A 24481-nucleotide genomic window follows, 5' to 3' on the forward strand; every position below is an offset into this window, starting at 1 on the left:
TTGAAAGCAACAGCTGAGAAGGAGAAAGACACCTGCATCTCCTTCACTGGAGGGTTGTTTGTGGGCATCTCAGCATGCAAAGGGTTCAAGGTCAATGCCCAGAATGCTGATGCCCAAATGGAAGGTCAAAAGGACAGCAAAATCTGTGCTGACTTAGAAGCAGAATAACAGCAAACTACGTACACTCCTTGGATGGGATCAGCACAATCGCAAGTCTCAGGACCTGCACAGCTCATGAAGGCTGGAGGGAAACATTTTGCTTATTAAGGCTGGACTTGATCTCCTGAAACTGGGATCTGGGCTCTCTCTAGCTATGGGCAGACTGAAATCACAAGCACTTTCCATTCCAGCAGCAGTGCAGGAGTCTTTCAGCTCTTTGATTATACAATTGGCCAGGTGCACGCTGATTTACTTTTTTCTTTTTTATTACCTTCCTCTAAAGCATTCTGGAATGGGACATCGCCAAAAGCAAGGTACTGGGCCTTCAGGTCTGCTCAACCAGAGCAAAACCTGCATTCCTGGGAAATAGTGTTCACCAAATGCCTGTGATGCAGCACTAAGATATGTATGATACTGATGGCATCTGTGGTTTATTCTTCATGTTTTGTCTTTCTCTCATTCTGTTGCACCGTTTGATGCTCTTTCACAGTGAATCAACCTACGTATAGGGTAGATTTGAAGAAGAGCATCTGGACCCTGCCTGCCTTGCTGATGGCACTGTGGGCTCTCCACTGGGCAGGACAGCAGCCCTGGGGAGGGAATCAGCCAGCCTGGCCCCAGCCCCAGGGACTGGGTATGGTGGAAAAACACTATGCGCAGATGCTGCTCCCTGCATGGCATCTCCCGTCAGCCTCAAGAGAAACATCACCGCCAAGCCCTCTGAGATGCTTCTGCCTGGGATGCAGCAGGATATAACTAGTCCTCTCTCATATCCCTCCTTTGCCTGAAACATTTTTCTCTTTTTTTTTTCTTTAATTTTTTTCTCTTTTCACTCGTGCCTATTCCCAGCTTTTAGAGCCTGTGTTTTTTTAGCCTATTTAAATTGCCAAGCTCTTGATTCGTGGTTACTATTTTTATGCCGGCAGCGCAGGGCTCAGGCCCGGCAGCGCCAGATGCTGCACCTCCACGTGCTAACACATGCCCTGCTGCAGCTCCTGTCTGAATAAACAAGGAAGATGAATGGTGCGAGCGGGGAGATTCGCTGACACAGCCCAGCTCCCTGACTGCCTCGGTGGCACGCCGCCTAGCCGAGCAGCTCCCTATCACTTAATACAGTGTGAAGCAGTTGCAGCAGTCACCTTATTCATTTTTTCTCAGTTTATACGAGCCGTTTCAACCAGCCCTTTTCCCCCCTGCGCTGGAGGATGCATATTTTGGAGACTGAATCCTAGCTGGTGATTTCCCTTGATCACATCCATTGCCTTCACATGGCATGGTTGGACATTGGTGGCTTTTTTTTTTCCGCCAACATCTTAAAACATTGGGTGTTTTCTGTGAGTCACCAACATGGGAAAACCTCCATTCTCCCACCACTGGCACTGCTTTCTCTAGAGCCACACGGCTCAAGCACAGGCTGAAGAGAGACTGTATGGGTTTTCCTGTTTGCATTACCCATGTCCTCCCTTGCCATGACTCTTGCAAGATCAAATAAGACTGCTGTAAGTAGAAAGGCACCTGTACCCTCAAGGGTGACCCACTGGCACCTTACTTTGGTCTTGCTGGTTGCAAAGATGAAACCAGCTGGAGATTCTTGACGAGGTGAAACAGCGGGAGTCACTGTTTTCTGCTGGCACTGGGTGAGGAGCAGGGACAGCAGTTCCCGAACCCTGTGCCTGGCTCTCTTGAGCCTTGTGTCCAGCTCTCTTGAGCCTTGTGTCCAATTAGTCATTTTTTATTTTCCCCTCATATGTTTTTCCAATGTAATTTGGAGCATGAGTTGTTAAGTTTCCCCAACAAGTGTTGCCATAGGAGCCTGTATTTGTTTAGGGTGGGGTACGGGCTCCGTTGGGTTGAGAGGAGGGGGCAATTAGCCCTAATAGGTGTAGAGAGAAACTGAGAGCCTCTCCTTCCCCAGTCTGTCCCTGTCTCTCCCCCCACCTTGTACACAAGATCTGGAAATTGTTTCAGGCCTGTGCAGCCGGGATGGGCAAACCTCCCTATAATTGTATGGAAACTACCGAAGCGGCGGGTGTTGTTTTGCCAGTGAGTCATGACATATGGAGCAAAGCTCAAGGAAAAACTCTACCATGTGGAAGGCTGCAAAAGCAACTCACACTCAGAAGAGCTCTTTTCTGCCAGCAGCTCTGGCTGGATCCTGACTGCATCCCTGCACTGGACAGCCTCAGCATCCCTGCCCTCGTCCTCCCAGTGCTCAAAGCTGCCTCATGGCTTAGAGACCTTCTTTGATCACTATCATTTAAGATGCACTGATGCTTTTCAATGGAAGAGGAGTGTTAACCCTATTGCCTTAGTGAAATTGCACCCTGGTCTCCTCTGGATGTGGTTTGTGACAGCAATAATAGGAGCCAAATACCTTCCTGATTTTGAGTGAGCTACCTAACATGGCTATGCCTCAATTTCCCAGCTGTAGGAATGTGCACTCTTTCTTCTTCTCTTATGAGACCTTCCAGGCAAACGCAATCTCTCTGTGGCTTCCTGGATTTGGCCCAGGGGCTGTGGTACTGATAGTACAGACAGACTCAGTGGTTTGCCATAATCCCTGCTGCTAATTCCTGAAGTGTTGTTAGGCTGCGTTGAGCTAATTTCTGTTCCTTGTGAGTCACAATGACAAAAAGCCACATCAGTTCCCTGGGTTTGGCATGGCTTTTTCCTGTGAGTTATTGGCATTATCTCCAGTCCCACGTGTTGGCTTTGGTGCAGTGGATGCAGGGCTATCACTGTGTGGTAATGTTTTTCAGCTGGCTGTCATTTGGTTTAGGGGTGCTCCAGGCAAGTGTCCATCAAAGGCTGGGTCTGTGTATTTTCTGAAGCCTAATTGCCATTTGGGGCTACCAGATCCAGTGAAATGGGTCAGCTGCTTTCATGAGGAAAAGGGTGGCCAGGTTTCCATCAAGAGCCCTTTCTGATGACAGCAGTCCTCTTGGAGGTTGGCCATGGTTGCTGGACCAGTAGCATCACAGAGCCTGGAGCAGGAGAAGCATTTCATTACTAATCACTCAGTTAGTGAATGGCCTCTCCATTCTGCTAGCACATTTGGTTGTTGCTTGGCAGTGGTGATGTGTATCTGTGATAAATAAACCTCGGCTGCAGGTCGTTCCTGACAGTTCATTGCAAGTGCTTCTCATGCACGTTGTTTGGTTGCACCAGTTGTACAGCATTGTTTCTCAGCCCTAGTTGGCTGCTTCTCAGCCCCAGTTGCTTGTTTCTCTTTTCTGATCAGATAAGTCATGTAACTAAACAACAATAAAATGGATTTCTGAATGGCTGCTTGTGCCAATTAACATTTCTGGACAGAAAGCTATTCCGCTGCAATAGCTTTCTGTTTCCATGTTAAAGCTGAAAGTAAAGAAAGCTTGTAGTGATGGAGCATTCATCGGAGCTGCACCAAGGCAAGCTGGGCTCTGCAAATCCCTAGTTGTTGAGGCAGACCTGACAGTAACTCACAGGAGAGCAGCAAAGGGCACTGGGCTGTTCCATGCAAAGAGGACCCACCATTATTTTGGCAATGCAGAATCCCCCACCACACAAGCATGTAATTTCCTTAGAGAGGGCGAGATTTGGGCCACAAAGAAGAGAAATGAGGAGATGGCCACGACTTAAGCTGGAAGTTAAGCTGGAAGATTGGCCACATTGCCAATATTTCTGGTTATCAGTAGGTTAACGCCCTCTCTGCTCAACCCAGAGTTGGATTTTGCCTGTAGGGAACTAGGGCTTAATGACAATCCCTTCCGTTTGTCACAGCTGGCCACCAGATAAGTAGCCTTTTTAGTTCAACATGGCAAACAGGGCCTGACAGGACTAGAGTCTCCAGTGGAGAGTCTAGAGAAATCTGGGGACATGTTCCTCACGGTCAGAACCAGAGCAAGAGCATTCTGGAAAAGGCAGAGTCCTTGCAACCAGCGCTTGCCAATGCTTGGCTTAGCTTGAGTGCAGGTACTTCTGTGAGACTCCTGACCTTGTTGAACCTTTCTTGTACTCCAAGGGAGATAAAGCACCTGCTTCCCTGAGACTGATCCTCTAGCAGGATGTTCTATCGATCCTCATAACATCCTTTCTGTACTTAGCTGTCCAAGCCAAGATCACCAAGCACAACTTCAGAGCAAAGTTCTTTGGGAAGAAGCGTGTTGGAGAGAAGAGTTAGATTCTTACAGAGACTTGCCCAGCTGCGAACAAACAGAGATCTGGATTACAGTGGAGGCACAGTGAGAGTGGCGTGAGAAGGTGGATGACCAGATGAGGTGGTGAACTGACTCCAGTTGAGGTGGTGGACTCTGTGAAGAAGCATTGAGTGAGATGGGAATGGGGACTTGTGATATTCAGGTCATGGCCCTCTCTATGATGTGGATTTGCTTTCTCACTTTCTGACACAGTTCCCTGATCCTTGAGCTACAGCTACTGGCCTCTGAGCACCCACTACTCCATACACGTCAGTTAGGATATCAGTTTCTGGCGCCCTTTGGCTTTGAAGAGGAGATTGTGTGTGGTGGAACTGGGCCTTGGCACTTATCAGAGCTGCACAGGGGCCTTGCTGAGGACCTGGGGTCTCTACTTTTGGGGGTAACCTTATGCTTTTGAGCAACCCTTTAAGCAAAGACTCATTTCTCTGCCATAGCCCTTCCAAGCAGATGGCTGGTGTGACACCATCAACAACCGGGCATACTGCCAGTATGATGGGGGTGACTGCTGCTCCTCCACACTGTCCTCCAGGAAGGTAAGTGAGCGTCTTTTGCGGTGCTGGCCAGGATTTAGGATTAAGTGGTGACTGCTAGCTATGCTGTTTGGCTTTGCTGGCCATGGAACCAAGCCTGCAATGCAGTTCTCCCACAAATGGAGAATAAACCCATGGTTTTAAACCAAAGCCAGCTGAAGCTGATAGACATCATCCCACTGATTAGCAGTGGGGTTTGGCCTCAGGCCAGTGGGACTGAAAGCTCAGCCCATCTCCCACGGAGGTTCACAGGATTCCCTCTCGTTTTGGGAAACGAGACCCAGTGAAATTACTTCCATAGGATGTAGTGCTAGCCATGGTGAGACGCAAGTCATCTTGTCATACAATTTAGGGGATTTTGGTATGGTCCATTGCCATCCACTATGGACTGTCTTTCCCTCCCAATTCTCCTGGGGAAGGAAGGAGGGAGGAATAGCATAGAGGGAACAACTTGGCTTTGGGATTGCACAAATCCTTCTTTGTCTCCCATCGCAGCCTCCCCTCCCACCAACTTGCTATCCAGCACTCACAGCCCATCCTTCCTAAGCATATCCAACAGCAAAACAAATCATACAGCATGAGATAATTTCTCACTGCAAAAATATGTGAATTTGGATCTTCTCATCTTTGTTGTGGAACTTGAATCATTTTTCCTTTCATCATGCATACACACAGAAAAGTTAAAATAAAATCCTGGGAAGATCCAGTTGAGATAGGAGAGAAAAGGCTCTACACCCATGTGATGAGTGAAACCCCCCCAGCGATATCATGACATCTCAGAGCGAGGCATGGCTCTCAGGAGGTCTGAGACATCAGCATCTCTGGCCAAAATAAAGGACAGGTTCACAGTGAAAGGTGAGGGGATTCAGTCCCATAGTTCTCAGGATACTCAGCCCCAGTTCACATCCCCCACAGGTCCCAGATCTCCCGTGGCACAAGCCTCCAGCACATCTCCGTTAAGGCAGATGCGCGAATATGGGGTTTAAACACCAAAAAAACCACTTCAGCCTCTCACTGGTCTGGGCTGCGAAAAATCAGATGTGCTTCAACAGTAGGAAAACCTCCTGGCTCTGAGCCTGGTGTGTATAAAACCTTTGGAGGAAACTGTTTTCTCAGCACCCATGGCCCATGACTGGGCAACTGTCAACCAGGAGCCAAACGCTCTGCTGGTGCCCTCCCACCTTATTCTGCTGCCACCACCTAAGGTGACATAAGATTGCTTGGCCACATACAGTTGTTGTAGAGAAAGCAATGTGCAGTGAGCCTCTCTACCTGCATGGGATGTCTCAAAGCAGCACAGCTTGTGAGCGGCCCTAGATGAACCCACTGCCTGCCCCACTAAAGGCTGTTCCAGCTCACACAGTCTCCAGCCTGCCAGGGTTTTCTTAATCCACAATGAACAAGAAATGTATGCATCTACCCTGCCTCCTATAATGTGTCATGTGGAGACCAGCCTTTGCAGCTGGGAACTTGGTTGAGTTCCTCCAAGAGCTACAGAAGATGATGCTATGCTCTGCCTTCATTCTTTGCTGAGCCCGGAAGGTCCAGAAGTAGCTTGAAGGACAGATCCATGGGCTCAGACGTGGACAAGGGGGGCTTTCTAACAGGGGCAAAAGTAAAACTGAAATCTAGAGGTGCTTCACCACTGCCAACCCTAGTCCAAATGTCTCATACCCACCATGGGAATCTTCTCCCCAGGACTTGACTGTTGGGGGGCACACGACTCAAGCTGACCCTTGGTTGCAAAATTTGAAACACAAGTTAACAGAAAAGCAAATGCTAAGACTAAAACTCAGCTGTTTTATCGAGCCCATTTCTTAGGGAGCATGGAGCCTGGCAGCCTCCACAATGACAATATCAGGGCACAGCCCAAAGTGTCTATCTATCCTTATTGGAGATGGTGGAGTGGCCTTCAGGGGCATAGGGGTGCCAGGAGCCAGGGATCTCCAAGCAGAGGCTTACATCTCCCTTTGATCCTGCCAGGTGATCCCGTTTGCTGCTGACTGTGACCAGGATGAGTGCACATGCCGCGACCCAGCAGCCGAGGAGAACCAGTAGCGGCACCATGAAGGGCCTCTCTCAGTCAGGCGAGCACCGGAGGAGCGAAGGGTCCCTGGCGGGGTGTGAGGGGGCAGGAGGTGTAAGGAAGAGCTGGGCAGCGGGATGGCAACTGTGCACAGAGGGAACGGGTCGAGGCCACTGAGCAGCCAGCGGGCTGTGGCAACAGAGGGCAGGCATGTGGCAGTCCCCTGCCACCGCTGCTCCCTCCTGAACCCAGCTGGGACACGGGGCCGGGTGCACGCTGGAGGGGCTCAGCCAGGGGTCCAGCACTGCCTCAGCCATGTGCTGGGCTTGGCTTCACACCGAGAGCCCAGGCGCTGCCACGGACGTGTGTCCTGGTCCGGTGTCTGGGTGTCTGTCTTTGATCTGGATTTTGTCACTATTCACCCCCTCTGCTGTACAGGCTTCATTTAGCAAGGTTGAGGTAGTTGTGATCTCTCTGCAAATATTTAAACTTAATTATATATATATACATATATATAATATATATAAATATATATTATATTTTCTTTGCTCTTAATGAAGCTGAGAAAGGATATCCTTTGTCTCACACCCATGCTGCTGTGAAGTACAAATCATTGGGAAAAGTGGAGGTCAGGGTGGGAGGAGCAGGGAATTTCCTTTTCCTTGCTAAGAGGGAGCTGGAAGGAGGACAGAGAGAGAAGCCAAACACCCAGGCCACACCAGGAGAGAGCTCCTCAGGCAGATGGCATGGCGGTCGTGATCTCAAGGTGCTCTCAGCATCTTTCAGGCACCAAGCTTTGTCCTTGGGATTTGCCAGTGCTTTGCCTTGCCCTGCTTAAGGTCCTGGGTCAGGATTTTGAGGCTGAGAAGAAATGCTGCTGTACCCTTGCATCACCCTGGCAAGCATAGCAGGTTCGGTGAGCACTGCTGCCCCGAAGGGCACCGCAGACACTTATTATTTCAGATCCCTCTGGGAAGGCTTACATGACCGTGGGGATTGCTGCATATCAGTAGGAGCAAATACATGCAACAGTCCCTTGTTTCCCACGGCCACTAGGCACCCAACTAGACAAGGGATGTAGTGGGCAACCCAGCTGTATGATGCTCTAAATGAAGGATGATGAGGTGGTCCTTCTTTTCTTTGCCTACATCTCCGTTCCAAACATGAGCTTCAACAGGGTTGTCAGCAGTTTTTGAAGGAGACCAGACCTTGTAATGCAAGGAGACAGGACCCAAACAACCTGTCAGGAAACTCTGAGCATCATCTTTTCCCACTGAGATTTTTCGTATTATTATCTCTGTGGCTGAGCCCATCACAGTGGACATATAGTCACTGACTTTCACGAGTCTATTGCTCCTGTAGGCACTAAGTGAAAATCTTCAGATTCACTTCTAGCCCCAAAGAAGCCCAGCAAGAAACTTTGCCCCCATAGTTGATTCCCAGAAGCTCAGCTTAGCAGCTTGGACCTAGCCCCATAGAGGCAGTGGGTAGGGAAGGTGCCTGGCTCTAGGTGATGTTAACGCTGATGGTTTTGTGCTGCAAAGAGGCAGAGAAAAGGGGCAGAAAGAGGAGAGCACAGAAGGGAGCACAGAGTAGGAGCACGGCCCCGCTGTGCAGCTGCAGGCTGGTCCAGGAGACCCGAAGCTGTCCCAGTGTCCCCGCACGGGCTGTGCCGGTGGCGGCAGGCTCCGAGCCAGGGTTTGTGCGGAGCCGGAGAGTGGAGAGAGGGTGACACGGTGTGGAGAGACCGGGGATTGTCAAGGCATCCTTCGGCATCCGCTAGCTCCCCCCGCCCTTTTTGTCAGGCATCTCCTAAAACTCTTTTGCCGGAGGACAAAAGTAGGGGCGGAGGTGCCTGGACATCCCACCACCATCTGGGCAAGAGCTGCCTTGTATTTCTCCAATCCTTTTCCTGATTGCAAGCGTCCCCATCACCCCACGGCGGGTCACCTCCTGCTGCTCTGGTCTAGGCAGGGATGCGGAGGGGGAAAGCCATGATGGGCCCCACCTCCTCTTGCAACAGGGACACACTGACATTTCTGTTCCCATTATGCGCAAGTGAAACACCCGGGGGTTTTCAGCCAAATGCAGTTTGGCAGAGGGCTGCACTTTTTTGACCGACACACACTTTTCAATCAAAAAACCCCCACCAACCCAACAAAACCCCTCAAACAACCCAAGGAAATTAAAAAAATAAAATTCCTTTGAGACTATTCTAGCTCCAGTGTCCCCAGGAGGTGCAGCTCAGGCTGCCTGTCCTGCTCCAGCAGGACAGGAAAGGGGATATCCAGGGGTCCCGGTGCAGTAGGAGCAGGGGTACAGCAGCCTGCCACAGCTGGGGAGAATGGGTATGTGGGATGAGGGTGACACACAGAAGGGGGATTTCAAGCCCCAGCATCTTGCCATGCCAAACCCTTCCCTGCCTGGTGTCAGTGTTACACGGATGCACATGTGTTTAGATGCCAAAGTTTTACCCTTTTGGCTACCAATGGGTACAGGGAAGGGACCGTGCCCCATGGACAGGAGAACCTGGGCAGGGCTGGAGGTGCTGGCTTGGCTGGTAGACATTTGTGCTTCTCGTGAATGGATAGCTTCTACGTACTGAAATATTGTCCTTCTATAGCGACACTGAGCGGTTTTTGTCCCCTTTAGGGTTTTATTCACAATGGAGGCTGCTGCTATTTTATTTTTTTTTTTTGTATTTGATAATTATTTTTTATAAAAATCTATGAAAAATAAATAATCTTCTCATCCTCCACCTCTTTTGCCTTTTTGCTTCGCCTGAAGGGGGGCCAGGCTGGGGGAGGGAGGTGGTTCAGCTGCTCCCAGCACCCTTGGTCCCACATGTCCTTCTCTGCCCAAGGCACCCATCTGCTGTTGCTTCAGTGCACTGCCAGCACAAAGCATAATGGGGACCAAGGCAAGCTGATGCCATAGTACCAGCTGAACCCGTGGACATCTCCAAATCCCACAAACATCCCATGTCACCAAGGCAGGAGATATCCACAGGGCCCCTGTGGGTTAGGACTTTGCTTCAAAGATGCCCACAGCTGGCTTACTCTGCACAGTGGCCAAATCAGTGTTTCTGGTGCTCTGGAAAATGGGATTTGCAGCACTGGATGAAGCAACCTGACCCATGGAGCCTGCTGTAGCCACAGCTCTGCATGTCCCCGGCCATACCTGAGCATCCCCTCCGGACCAGAGGCACCTGGAGCTTCTGAGCCAGGTTTGAAAGTCCCACCACTCCCCACACTGGAAGGTTGTCATGCATAGCTTGATATGGGACAGCATGAGGCTGGAAGTTGGCATCTCACCCCAGCAGCCTTTCCCTGCTGCAGTTCCCAATTCTCAGTGGCTCCCAGCTGGCCAAGTCTCCCTCTGATGGTGCCAGGCATGGAACCACTGAGTCACAGTGGTCCATAGTAGCCACAGCTGGTGGTTCACCTGCAATGGGACCATCCTGCCCTGTGGTCACTTCCTCAGACCTACTGGGTGGTTTACTGGGAAGAAATGCTACTGTTTATAGACTTTGGGGAAAGGGGATTACATGGTTTTCATTATTCCCAGTGTTCAGGTGTTTTGGTGTCCATGTTATGGGGTTTTTTTTTTTCCCTTTCCTTTTTTAAGACTGAGCAAACAGACTGTTTCAACTGAGCAAGTTGGAAAAAAAAAGTCATGCTGATCCCCAAGAGCAAGCAAACACAAATGGCAGCTAAAAACATCCAGGCTGCATTTCTGATGAACCAGTCCTAGGGACATTTCAAGCCTCTCCCCCCATCAGACAGGGGCAAGATGGTCCCTCAAGGAGCCCCTTTGCTGTTTTGCAGCTCAGTGCAGGGTTTGAAAAGGCCAAAGCTGTGTTAGGAGCTATTTCTCTTTCCTTCTCCATGCACCTTTCTTGCAAGTGTTGGAAGAAGGTGAGTCACAGGTGAGCAAGTGGAAAGATTGGAAAGGACTGAAAACCACAGGCACCTGCAGCAGGTCATGGGCTGCTGGACCCTAGTGGGCAATGCTAAGGCTATGGAAAGCTATGAAATCCGAACTTTTCTCCTGAAGGGCAGATGTGAGTACACCAAGGGCCCCAGACAGAAGCGATGGGCTGAGGAAATGGAAGGAAAAGTCTCTAACACAAGGTGCACAGTGCTGCAGTGGTAGCTGGGCAGGCAAAAAGCTCCTGGGGACAAGTAGCTGTCCCTGCAGACCCCGAGGTGGCTGGGCACATTATACAGCCTGCCTTCCTCACCACAGCCAGGGTGCCCTTCCCATCACCAGCAATTGGAGCCATGTGTGCACAGCCCTGATTGAAACAAGCTGAGGTGCTTTGCTTTAGAAACTGCTGCTGGAAACAAGTGGTGTCCTGGCAAGCCCCTCGTCCTTCTAACTGCCTGTGCTGGAGCTGCTGGGGATGCCAGGCACATGGGCATGCAGGCAGGACTGTGGGCAGGGCTGCCTCCAGTGCTGTCCCTTGCACCATGTCCGGAAGGTCGGGTTCTGGGATGGATATGCCTAAAATCAAAGGGGGTGTATTCCTACTGGGGACAGTCAACTCCCTGTTATCTTTGATTTCCCTTGCCCTGTCTTTAGATCCCACTTCCTTTTCTTCCAGCCATCTCTGATGGCCATGTGCCTCCCTTTGCTCCGCACTGGCCTTCACTTGTAATCTTTGCACGGACTCTCTCATTGCTCCCAGAAGGAGGGGCATCTTCTGCTGGTGACATTGGATGTCCTTTCTGGTGCAAAGCTCCCTAAATCATGCACTTCCACCAGGGCCAGATTTGCTCCCATGAAGGACAGCCCATTCAGGGGCTCCACAGCCCCAAGCAACAAGGACCCCAGTTGCATGTCTTGTATTTGAAACAAAAAGAGCAGCTGTCTACGGCAGTAGCCAAGTGAAGAGTTGTTTCCCTATTCCATCCCCTCCCTTCTGCCAAACACCCAGCCTCAAGGCAAGAGATGCCAACCCCTATGTCCCCAAGACAATGAGGGTTGAGTAGGGTGGCTCTTTCAGCAGCACAAACTGGATGAGAAAAGTTTTGACAGCTGTTATGATGGAGGAGTCATTAAGAAACAAGGCAGCCACCGAGACTGTGGGGACCAGTGCCTTGTGTGTGGGCTCCAGCAGTGCCATGACGTTTGTGCATGTGCTGAAATGCAGTGATCCCTTCTGGTACCTGCTTTCTGAGGATGAATAGGGACAGTTGGTCAACATCAACCCTTTCAACACACACACAGATTACCAAACCCTTCCTAAAAAGCTGCCGTTGTGCTGGTGATGCACCCTTACAGTCCACTTCACCCTTCTTGGCGTGACTTTCTCCAAACCCCCATTGCTTGCAAGCACATGACCCCTGGGGAGATTTTGCTCTGATAAAGGTGCAATGATCCTGCCATGCTGAGACCTTCTTACACATGATATTCCTACTGGGCACAGTCAACTCCTTGTTATCTTTGATTTCCCTTGTCCTGTCTTTAAATCTCACTTCTTTAACACAACAGCTCAGGCTTGCAACCACATGCCCTGCTGCCACGCATGCCCTCTCTTTCTCCTCCTCTTTCTCCTCCTTCTCATCCTCATGTCTCATTCCACAGCCATGGGTTATTGTGCAATGAGCCGGTGGCAGCCACAGCATTTAACTGCATGGAAAATAGCAGAAGGAAAGTATTGAATGTATTTTTATCTTATTTTCCTGCAATTTAACAGTGGGAAGAGAAAGAAAAAAAATTGTTCCATGAGACTTAATGAAGTCTGGTTTCCTATGGATTTGTGTGCATAGTCCCTAAATTCCCCCTCTCCCGTGTCCTCCCAGGCATCCTGTCTGCCTGCCCACAGTAATCCCCGTCTCTCCCCAGGTCTCGTACGCATCTGGCAGGGTGCATGGCAGTATACACTGGGCTCGGCCAAGGGACCAGCCTCTACAAGTCCTGACGGCCTAAGCATTATACACAACACTGCACTGTAAGTGACTTTTAAGGCATCCTTTGCAGCTCTCACATCTGTTCAGGCACTGATTTTCACATTGTTTGTAGAATATTAGTATTCATAAGACTGATGGTCCTCTGTCAAAAGTCTGCCAGATGGACCAGGAAGTTCTCAGGAGGTGGCTGATCACCAGACAGCACCATCCCATTCACCTTATATGCTAAAAAAACAGGCTAAATGGAGCATTTTTTTTGACTCTGCTTCCAAATTCCCAGTGTCTGTGGAGGTTTGCAAAGCAAGGACTGAGAGCCTCTTGCCAAGGATGCCTAAATGTAGTCTTTCTCTCAAAACCAGAGGTGCCTGCAGGTATCTGGACCTTCCTGTGCCCAGCAAGAGCAGGTAGGCAAGGCGAAGTGCAGGACATGGCTCCGGCTGTGTGTACTGAATGGTTTGGGACTGGGCTAACCCAGTGGGCAGATAGGCTAATGCTAAACTTGTGTGAAAATGCAACCAAGTTCAAAGGCTGGGAGTGTTTCATCCACTACCAAAAGATGACATCAACTGGACCAAAACTATAAACAAACACTCCAGTTTGCCAGAGCCACGGATTACTAACAGCTCCGTTTAATAGTCGGTTAAATTATCATCTGGAGTTTTACATAGTGTTACAATGGGGTTTTTCATTGCTGTTGTTTAAAACTTTTTTTTTTTTTTTAGTAATCTGGAAGAGTTTTGTGTTTCTTGCCACATGGCTATGTCACCCTAAAGCACCCTACTTTCAATCTACAGTAGTAAAACGTCACATTAGAGTTTTAATAGAACATCAAGGAACATGAATTGTAGCCATTTTTGTAAAGAAAAGGACCAAACCATCTTTATATGTTAAATAACTTCACGACAAGTAAAAGGTAGTAATGCTGTTATTACAGGGGTACAGGTGCAGCAAAGAAAAGATAATGACCCAGAGGTTCATCTCAGGTGAATGATCGCCCATTAATTCAGAAATAAAACAAGAAGAGAGGGCAGGGGGGCCAAGGAGGTTGCAGAAATGGATAGAAAATGGTGTCTTCTCCAGTTTTCAAGCCTTCCAGGACTCATAGGAAGAACCAGGAGTCCAAGAGAGAAAATACTGTGCAGACGCAACAGTAGGACCCTGCAGCAGACGTGGATGGTGTCAGCTCTGCAGGAAAGGGCATGCCATGGGGCTTGCCCATGGCTGCTTTGAGTGGGCAAGCTCCATACAACACATCTCACCAAAGCCAGGTCTGCAGCCATGGTGCATCCCCCTCCTCAGGTCTGGTTCCCCATGGAAGGCTGCTGGCATTTGTCTGAGATGGGCTCACATGTTAGTTGAGGGATTCTGGCAAGAAAATCCAAGTTTGGGCAAAATTCTGAGCCTTCACAAAGCCAGGGCCGTTGTGAAGATGGCCCCTCAGATGTGCCATGCCAGCAGGACCTGACGGCACAGCGGGTGCAGGAACACTGCAGTGTCAACCAGGCAGAGCACAGCCCCACCAGCAGACCACGTGGTGCGTCATGGGATGGGGATGCCAAGCGCCATCCAACTGTGCAAGGGTGCTGCTGAAAGACCTTGAACGGGTGGCTTTCCCCTCGTCCTCCAGGGTGGTCCATCTCCCAGCCATGGGGACGCTGGGGCAGAGGAGTCCGGCCCAGCCGGCTGATGATGCTGCAAGGTTTTGGTTGACCATGCAAGGGCTTTGAAATGTGAGTGCAGAAGCAGAACAGAAATATCTGCAGAGCCCCGGTGCAAATCTTGGGGCTGAACAAAAGGGTAACCTAGGTAGGTGTGAACGCATGGGGTGTCCAGGGTTTTTCTGGCAGCACTGCAGCAAGTGGCTGGCAGACTGCTCCTCTCCCATCCCTGCTGCTGCACCTAGTGAGAAATAAAAGAGAAGAATCTGCTACCCAAAGGAAAACAGCCTGCATTTCACATAAAGGCCATGTTAGCGGTATTACTTGGCAAGCAATCAACTTGAGTCTGGGCCAGAGCAGCCTTCGTCCAAGCACCCCTCTGAGGCATTGAGCGGAGGTGCCCTTTGCCCATCTCTGGTCAGCTGCCCAGCTGGAAGCTAAAAGTTGTCACAGCATCTGCTGGGAGAAGCAAAAAGATAAATGGAAGTGTCTTGGAGGCTGAAAGGAAAAGGAGCAATAGCTCAGTACAGATCACATCCGCACATATACCTGTGCATGGAGATGGCATTGGCCTTGCTCTGAGCCCTAAGCCCTTGGCAGCATCAGGCACATCAAAATATAGGTAGAAACACGTGAGAAGAAGCCAAAAGGATCCAGCAGACTTCATTGCAAAGAGCAAACGTTTGCCTGATGACCCCTGCTAAACACATTTATTACAGAAACGACACACCCAGGTAACACTGACTGCTGGTGCCTGCTCGCAGCAGCTCCCCCATCCAGGTTAGCTGCCCCGGGAGGAGAGGTCTGCCCATGGAAGGGAAGAGCAAAGCACTGCCTAGTCCTGCAGGAAGATACTGAACTGCTGTTGAGCAATTACTGTGATGCAGCGCTGTTGGCTGTGACCAGCTGTGGACCACAGCTGCCTCCCTCTCAGCACCATGCAAATGTTCAAGCCATGTCCTTGGCAGGTAGAAGGAAGCATGAGGCAGGAAGTCACAAGAGACAGGCTAAAGATTGCTCCTGCAAGCACTGAAAAAATGAAAAGGAAATTTCTCTCCGAAAAGGCATCATAAAAATCTCACTGTAGGTCTCCTGGCTTGTCCAGATCAAAGGTGCACAGTTGGCAAGTGCAGAGATGCCTCCTCTGCAAAGCAGGCTAGAAGCTGAAGCTAAAAGGAAGCTGTTTGCTGCCTCCAACACCATCAGTGGTAACAAGGTGTTGGAGAACAATCTGGTCTGATCCAAGCCCAGTGTCCCGGGACAACCCCAGTTCTCTGGTTTGAAAAGACTCACTGGTGAGAGCGCAGATGTGAGCCTGAACGCAGGCAAACAACACTCCCAGAAGCCTGCCTGCCATGCTATGTCACCGAGCCCTCTCTAGGACCAGGACCTCCAGGAACATCCTGCATTACCATGGTGGGGTATGCTACACCCCGCTCCCGTTGCCATACAGAGCCTGGGCTATGCCACAGCTACAGGGTGGCTGGTGCAGAAGGCAGCTCCATCTGCGCCATCTGACTGCTGATCTCTTGGCTGGGGCTCTCCTGAGCAGTAGTTTGATGTTGCTTCAGTCTTTATTATAGTGGGTACAAAATAAAATAATGGAAGGTATTTTTAAAGTGACTTCCTAGGAATGTGGTCCCACGAGAAGAAAGCTCACAATGTCCAATTGACCACTGGCCCTGAGGCCAAGCTGCTTTTGCTCTGGAGGACTCTGCATCTTGGAGCAGATGTGGGCTTTGACCATGACAGAAGAGCCTGAGGAGAAGGGCTCACCAATGGTCCTCTCTCCTCACCCAAGCTGGTGACACCATGCCAGCCCTGCCCTGCAATGGCAGCATCACTCAGCTGGGTCTCATCCAGACCTCATACTTTACAACTGCAAAAAAAAACCCAAACACCCCAGTCCTCTTGGCCATCCAGTGGCTGTTTTGCTCAGCTATAACCATAAGCATTTCAACCTGACTTGTATGCCCTGTCTCCACCCTTGCTCTCCCATCCTGCCTGTGTCACTGTGCTTCTCCTGTGACCGATGTCCCCCATCCTTGGGAATGGTCCCCACAGCCAGGGCAGGGATGGGGTGGGAGAAAAGGCTGTGCCCTTCCAACCTCCCCTCTCCACTGATGCTGAGGAACCTCTTGGCAAAATGAATAAAACAAAACCAAGAAAACTGGGTCCCACAAGACTTCTAACTAGAAAGGCTTTTGGCCAAGTTGAAGAAGAAACTAATACTGAGTCAGTCCTGCACAGAGCAGCCAGTTTCGCTCCCTGGTCCAAATTTTTGCCTCCAGAAACATCAGTGACACCCTCCCCCCATGGGTCCATGTATAAAACCCTCACAAATGCCCGTGGGAAGGCCAGTGTGAGAGTGGGAGCCTGCAACCCTCAGTAGTCCTTGTCACCATAGTCATTGTAAAGGACACTCAGCGTTTGCTCCTCGCACGTCTTCTTGAGGTCCCGGCTGAGCTCTGACCAATCAAGCCCATAGGGCTTGATCTCGCTGTAGCGGCAGGCGAGGTACTTGAGGGACGAGCGCTGGAGACTGATCTTGGGCTCTTGCAGGAGGCCATTGCACCAGCTGCTGAGGTCCCCCAGCTGCGAGAGGATGAGGCCAGCCTTCCTGCAGTGAGGGTGGGCAAGGGGAGATGCCATGGGGGACAGACAGCGAGAGGCAGTGGGGGTGATGGAGACACCACAGGGGGATGGCGGGAAGGGCAGGAGAAGCGTATGAAGAGAGAAAACCAAAGACCGTTAAGGACACTGCTGGAGCTCCTGGAGGGAGAAGACACAACGCAAGAGTCAGGCAGCATGGACAGCAGCTGAGTGGAGCCTGATGCTGCCAGGACAAGAAGGGACAGCACGGCTGAGGGGGACACACTAGCCCTGTGGTAGCACTGCAAACCTAAATGCACATAAGAACATGTACCCACGGTCAGAGATGCCCATGTCACCATGGTGGTGCTGGACCTGCTGCACTGGTCTTGGGACTCACCTTACGCTTTCCTGCTCTGTCCCTCCTTCTTCTTCCACCCCATATCATACCCATAACAAGGCTGGGTTTAGTGAGGGGCAGTCACAGGTATAGCTGGGAAACCCCCAACACTCCTTGGGGTGGACATCATTAACCAAAATGGCATCACCAGTCACTGTTGCAGTTACTGGACCCCAAATATAACAGGATGGAAAAGTGGGAGCCAACACTACTGCAGGCAATGGGGAGAAATGCTAAAAGGTGTCAGGCATGACATGTGTGGCCAGCCCAGGGCAGTGTCATCATGTGTGTCCTCTCCATGAAGTGCAAGTGTTGCATGTTTGGGAACTGTGCTGGTCACTCATGGCTTGCCGTAGGACAGTGGCATGGCAGAAAGGGCAGGGAAAAGGCAGGTATGCTGGGAGCATTGTTCCCTTGTCAAAATACCATGCCTGGCTTGTGGGGGTCTTTATGGGAGGCTGAAAGTGAGATCATAACTATCATCCTTATAAGATGCAGTATCACAAGATAAAAGTACAATGACTGACACTCCTCGTAGATGACTTGTAATATTTAATAACAGTTCAGGAAACATGTCCCACAGGACAGCATGCAAACCAGAAGGAACATACTGAGGCATACAACATAGGTTTGATCCAAAAAGCCCTGAGAGAGCAGGGGATGTGGCAGACTTCCCCAGTTCTTTGTATGTGCATTTTGCATCTTCCAGTTGCAGAGAGCAAAACAAGGAAAGGCAGGTCATGGACGCAGTGCTTCATAAAGAGCCATAACACAGCCAAGGAAGCCAGGAGAAAAGGCTGTATGACAGAGGGAGAGAAGGTCCAGAAGGAATGCATCTTCAGCAGAAGACAGACACGCAGCACTCCCAGGACAACACGGCCTCAGTGTGGGCTTGTTCTGATAGCGAGAAAGTGCTAAATTACCAACCCTTCATGCTGGATGAGATACTGGAAGGGTGCGAAGGATCCTGGCCAAATATGACCTAAATTGTGTTCTCTCCTTTTCACATTCTTCCTCTTGAAATTGTGCTTGTAATACCTTTATCAAGAAAAATGGTTTGTTAAGATAAAACATGTTACGTTCATTTTAAACTTGTCTAACACTTTGGGTGATGTCCAGGGAATCTAGAAAATCTGGAGGTAATGAATTCAGATCAAGTGCCTTGAAGGTGAGTATCACATGTGCCTGAAACCCAGACAAAATTTTAAGTGTCTCAAGAGCTGGAATAAGTTACCTAGCCAGCTTCAAGGTCAGTTGGTGGGTTAGTACAGAGAGAGAAGAGAAGATACATCCCCTTGGAAGCTTTAACTCAGCATCTGTTCAGCACAGAACAGGCAGTGGATGCACAGATCATGATGCTAGGGAAAACACATTCTTAAAACACATTGTCACATTCCTACTTGGATAAGCAGGGGTTGCGTGTGGGGCACATGGCTGTGTAGTGGCTGGTTTGACAGCTCAAGGGTACGCATACACATGGAGGAACACCCACATCCCCTCCAAACCTTCCTCCAGGCCAGATGCACCATGACACAGCTGCTTGGAGAGGAATAATGTACCCCAGGCGCAGCCAGAGCCAACCTTGGCTTTCCTGGAGGGGGAACCCTCAAGAGATCCACTGTGAAAGTGGCTGCAGCTCAAAGGGGCCAGTCTGGAGCCACCAAGATGTTGTCCCGCTCTGCAGCTGTGTGACACCTGCAGCCCCAGCACTCACTTCCAGATCACAGCAGAGAGGTGAAGGTGCTTAGCATGGTGCTGACTCCATAGATAGCCATCTGAGCTGCCCAGGTCTTCCAGCTCTGAGAAGGTAGGTGGCCTCTCACTTGTCCTGGTCCCCACATATAGACACCTAGACAAGGTGCTGGGACTGCTGCTCTTCCTCCAGCATTACATGTAGTTTCACAGGAATGTTGAATGTGATCCCACAGATTTTGGCTCAAAGCCTATAGACACCACCAGACTTCACCAAGCTTTGAATCAAATCCCATTTCTACTTCTTACTTGCTAGAAAATGACTCGCCTTTCCCTCCATTTCTTCTTTTGCCAAGTCCAGGGCTTTCTGCAGCCCTTCTCGGACTGGGAGGGAGCAACTCTCTTTTCTAACCCCAGCAAGTTATCTGCGCACACCCTCACTTCATTCCAGCAGCTGGCGTCTCCAAGAAGGCAGGCGAGCGTACCCTAAATGAGCAGAGCAAGCAGGCAACATGGCCACGTGGAGGAGGAGGGACATGGTAAAGTCATTCGTGTGGGTCCACATTCAGGACTTCAAAGGAGCATCAGCAACAGTCAAACAAACACTCCGTCTGCTGGCTAAATAATGTCATCTGCAAGTGATTTGTCCTGTCACCACCAGTCTGGATGCTTCGCCCTTGCAGACGATCAAACAGGAGGTCTGCTTTCCAAGATTTGTCATCACCAGAACTCATTGCAGCTGCCTAAATGTCTCTTTCCAAGTAGTGCGAGCTGCAAACACTTCATCAGCAACTTGCGTCATCCCATTCTAAGCACTCCAGAATTTCCAGAGGGTGGAATTAACCCTCTGGCTCGTCGATTCACACAGCAAAGGTAACATTTGGGCAATTCAATGGCATTTTTGGCTGCTCCATGCCAATACACCTCTGCCTCATGGGGCTTTAGAAGGCAGCTTCCACCCTATGTTCTCTTTGGTGCTTGGTCTCCTACGTGAGGCAGTGAGCAGCTATGGTAATGCTCAGCTGCAGTGATGGCAGTGGCTGTGTGATGACTCCAGTCTGCCACATAAGGAATTTTATGTACTCCTTATGCAAACCATCACAACAGATGTCAGATGGCCTGTGCAAACCGGGGCTGGATTTCACATCTGGAAATTGAGAAAGAGCAGCATCACCACAGCTGGGCCCAAGACAAAGGTGAGACGAAAGTCCGAGACAGATGATCCCATTCAGTGTCATGGGAATGAAGCAACCCTAGGCAGGGGAGCTGGTGGGAGCCTCAGCCTTAACAAGACTCCACGTGCTGGGATGTTGCTACTGAGCTTTGAGGGTGTGCCTCAAAAAGCTCACATTTCTTAGAACATAAATGGGAAAAGGGGAAAGAGGAGTGACCCCAGATTTCCCAAGGAGTATAGGATCTCTTAGGAGTTTCCCACCAAAGCTGAACTAGGAGATATGCCTAAGACACTAAGTGCAAGACAGCCACCAACTATTTGTTGTGTCTTTCTGATCAAATAGCAGAGGGTTGGAGGACAGAGAAGGTATGCAGAGAATCTCCAGTCCTCTGCTAGAAATGCACAAGTAATCACCTAGAGAAGCAGGGCTGGAAGACAGCTACTGGTGAAACCAGCAAGAGGAGGTGTGGAGCAGGGGGTAAGGTGGAGGCCATACATTTCATAGATAGGAGCTGTTGCTGACATACACTTGAAGTAATCCTGATTACTTCAATCAGGATGGGTTCAAGGCTCTGGTTCTTTGGAGGCCAGATGCTGTGAAACACCACTGCAGCCCACACAATCTCCTAGTGAGCTTGCTAAACCAACTGGAAGCATCCACATCATTGGGAAACCATGCAGACAAAAGCAGATGTCAAAGGATAAGAGAAGAAGGGAACATCTGGCTGTCTCCACAAGCCCAGGACACGAGGCAACCCATCCCTAGGCAACTGGAAGAGCTGCAGTGACCTGGAGGAGCCCAGGGAGAGGACATGGTTCTCAGTTAGGCATGCAAGGACATTTTCAGCCAGGAAGAGATCAGGGCAACCTCCTCCAAAACCTGCTCTGGTAGCTTCAGCACTGCCTGGGCACAAAAAACACTCATGTCCCTGAGATCATCCCACACAACCACAGACATGGATCAAAAAGGAGGGAACACATGCCATTCAGAACCAAGGTCTATCCACTGCCTGCTTTGGACCACAACTGACAGCGAGTCAATTGCATCAACGCCCAGGGCCCTTCTCTAGCACACTCCAATTCAACTGTGCATTATTTTTCCAAGACTTTCTGCATTTTTGCATATGGCAGCAGCTACTGAGGAAAGAAGAGAATCTCTTCCCCTTCCCACCCTGCATAGCATGAATGAACTAATCAAAACTCGAGAGACAGTATAGGACTAGTGAGATGGTCAAGGATGATGGATTGACAATGGTCTACTGCCTTCCAACTTGCCCTGTGTTTATGGTCCTTCAAGGGAGATGGCTGGACCCCAAACATATGCACAGCATCCAACAAAACAGGAACCCCACTGTGAGATTCTAAGCTCTATCGTCAAATTCATGAGATTTGCCAGAGTCACCTTCCTGGTGACCAGCATCTACGAGGAATAAACCTGGTGGTGGGCAGGCCTTCCTGCCTAGCTAACCCAGCTTCCAAGCCTACCTGGGCCCCAGCTCATCTTCACAGCGCCAGGTGAACTCCCCAAAGCTCTCGTAGTGCTGGTTGTAGTGGTAAAGGACTCTGTGCAGGCTAGGGGAACCCAGGTCCAGCAGAGTGTTGTAGGCCGTTTGCTGCTCCTTGCCACTGGTGTAGCCATTGAAGAGGTTGTAGATCTTGTCTGCTATTTCTGCACAGAAGTATAAAAGGTATTCAGTGGGCTGCAAGGAATGCCATGAATAAAGCTCACCAGACTAAAGCTCAGCTCTAGAGCCAAGACCAAAGCCAAGATTTGTCCCCTGAGTTATGATTAATGTTACATCAAGCAAAGGTCACAGTGGAGAAGCAACAGAGTAGATGGTATTCCCCAGACTCAGTCCAGGTTAGGTTCCCATAGTTCAGTCCAAATAAGAAAAGAAACATGTGGTGTCATCAGGCACTGTTAGTGAATATACTACCATTTATTTACAAGAAGGCCCGAAACTGGGGTTTCTTGAGCAAAACTACCACCTACACTACCAATTGCTTTCTGGGCAGGACAGGCAGGTTGTCTTGGCTATTTTGGTATGTGCTTGATGCCTGCCCCTCCACCAATCCTCTCACCCTTCCACCAATCCTCTCACCCTTCCAGAAGCACAGAGTACCTCTGCATTTGCAGAGAGGATGTGTGCCTCCTGCCACCCTCCACACCAACCCCCAGTACCACATGGCAGCACCTGAGCCACGATGGGTGAAGAAGATGCTACAGCCAGGACACAAGATGTGTGCAGGGAAATGCTGGAAGGGAAAACTCCCTGTTGCTGGTCCCAAGTATCACAGTCCAGCCATTTCCCTCCATCTCACCTTGAGCTTTCACGTCATCTACCACAGGGCAGGGGGTCTTGACTGTCACATCACTGGACCTAGAGCGTCTTCCTGTGTTATCGACTCCCCAGAGTGTGAACCTGGCCAAGAAAGAAAAAGGTGAAGCTCTGGACTCCCAAGACCTCGTGCAAAGAAAGGAGCACCAGAGCAACAGTGCTGCCATGGGCATGGCACAGGAGAGGCAACTCACATGTAGGTGGTGTCAGGCTCCAGGCAGCGAACGATGAGGGAGATGGTGGAGGACAGCCTGTCAGGCACTTGGGCCAGCATGGCACAGGGTGACTTGGCACCAGAGATGATATCATCCACAAAGCTCAGCACTGTTTCTAGGGAGAGAGGGGAGGATGTGCTGTGGGTGATGACACGTGTTCCTGGGGCTGTGGAGAGCCACTGACGTCTGTGCCTGCTAACACACTGCCTGGTGCTGAGGGGGACCAAGGCTCATGCATGAGGTTGGTGCCGAGATGGACCCATTGTTTTTCCAGAAAGACTCATCACTATGGCATGGAGCTGCCACTTGTTCAGCATAGTGGACAGGAGATAGGCTGCTTTCTCTTTCACAGGATACTGGATATGTTCCCACTTGAAAAGAAGGAGACAGAGGCTCTCACTCTCCCCAGAGAGAACCAGTGGAGTTCCCACTCACCTGTCTCCACCTTGGAGTGATCCATTCTGTCAGTGACTTTCTCTTGACGGAGGAGGTAGTCGACAATCTGCACCCCGATGGGGGGCTCCGAGTGTCCCCACTCCAGCACCACCAGTGTGCTGCTGGGCTCATGAACAGTGGAGAGTCGCAGGCTGGGGAGCAATGCCAGATGGTCAGCATCTCGGGAGGGCAAGGTCTGCCACCCACCCATGCTCATCCTCACCCATGTCTATCACCACCTTGCTGCTCCTCTGTGCCTTAAAAAGGCAGCAAAACCAGCAGGCTGAGGCACACAGTATGGGAGAGATCCTGAGGACAACCTCTCCAGCCAGTCCCTACGGCTGATGTAAAAGGCAGCATGAGTGTGTTTGCTACTGCCACTCACTGCTGTGCAGACCACATGCAAATGCACCAGAAATGAGTTGGTTTCTGTAAGACAGTATGTGTGGACTGGTTTTGCATTACTTTTCTTCAATGGCTTCAAAGCTATAATGAGAGAGAGCAACCTCAGGAGAGAAGCAAATCCCCCTCTCCTACTCCTCCTGGCTCTAGGCATGCTGGTCCAAAGGGCTCCTTCTCTGGTTTTGCGCTACCAGGATGCATCTAAAATCAGTCCCCAGGTGAATTTAGGAAAGATACTGCATCTCTGCACCCTCTGCCTGATTTCCAGGTCACCCATCCACTTGCAAACCTGTCCCATAACCCCACCTGCTGTCGCCATGCCACTGGCCATCACCACCTCCTCCCAAACCCATCACACCAAGAGGCCAGGCTGGGCACCTGAGGTGACCTACATGGGGTGCGGGAGAGGCGCGCAGGTGGGCAGCCCATCAGCCCCAAAGGCACTTGAGTCACAGCGGCACCAGTCCTCGATGACATCCCCACTGCCCGAGCACCACAGCAAGCTCATGGTGGCCTCCTGCAAGAGCTGAGAGAGAAGAATGTGTAAGCACTGGGCAGGTGAGCTCCCATCCTACCACCAATCAAGTCAGTGTTCATCCACCCCTCAGTGGGTTCAGCATGGTCTGTCCACCCTGGAGAGCAGGGCTGGCCAGTGGGCAAGGGCTGCCACAGTTTGACATAATGCTACCAGGGCAAGCTGCCTGCAAAGATCACTTCGATGCTGTCCTGCCACCTTCCCCTGTCC

At 50.5% G+C, this 24481-nt stretch overlaps 2 protein-coding genes across 6 annotated transcripts in view; one reads left to right on the forward strand and one right to left on the reverse strand.

The window, feature by feature from the left end:
• PAPPA2 (pappalysin 2) overlaps window positions 1-7114 on the forward strand; it is a 95542-nt gene extending 88428 nt beyond the window's left edge. The window contains exons 22-23 of the mRNA XM_030496228.1: window positions 4793-4891; window positions 6872-7114. Of these exons, the coding sequence (XP_030352088.1) occupies window positions 4793-4891; window positions 6872-6946 (174 nt within the window). The 3' untranslated portion in view covers window positions 6947-7114. The remainder of the gene's footprint in view (window positions 1-4792; window positions 4892-6871) is intronic.
• A 6322-nt stretch (window positions 7115-13436) lies between these two features.
• ASTN1 (astrotactin 1) overlaps window positions 13437-24481 on the reverse strand; it is a 56366-nt gene continuing 45321 nt past the window's right edge. Inside the window, exons 18-24 of one of the 5 annotated variants that reach the window (XR_003992606.1) lie at window positions 24129-24262; window positions 23335-23486; window positions 22879-23014; window positions 22668-22768; window positions 21831-22014; window positions 14812-17107; window positions 13437-14728 (exon numbers count right to left, since the gene is read on the reverse strand). Coding sequence is in view for 4 of the 5 variants with exons in the window: in XM_030494586.1 (XP_030350446.1) it covers window positions 16873-17107; window positions 21831-22014; window positions 22668-22768; window positions 22879-23014; window positions 23335-23486; window positions 24129-24262 (942 nt within the window). In the remaining variant the exon portion in view is untranslated. Of the gene's footprint in view, window positions 17108-18014; window positions 18518-21830; window positions 22015-22667; window positions 22769-22878; window positions 23015-23334; window positions 23487-24128; window positions 24263-24481 lie in introns of those variants that run through there. The other 4 variants (XM_030494587.1, XM_030494586.1, XM_030494589.1 and 1 more) reach the window with 4 other exon arrangements.

This window comes from Strigops habroptila, chromosome 8, assembly GCF_004027225.2.
Source record: "Strigops habroptila isolate Jane chromosome 8, bStrHab1.2.pri, whole genome shotgun sequence".
Taxonomy (NCBI): domain Eukaryota; kingdom Metazoa; phylum Chordata; class Aves; order Psittaciformes; family Psittacidae; genus Strigops; species Strigops habroptila.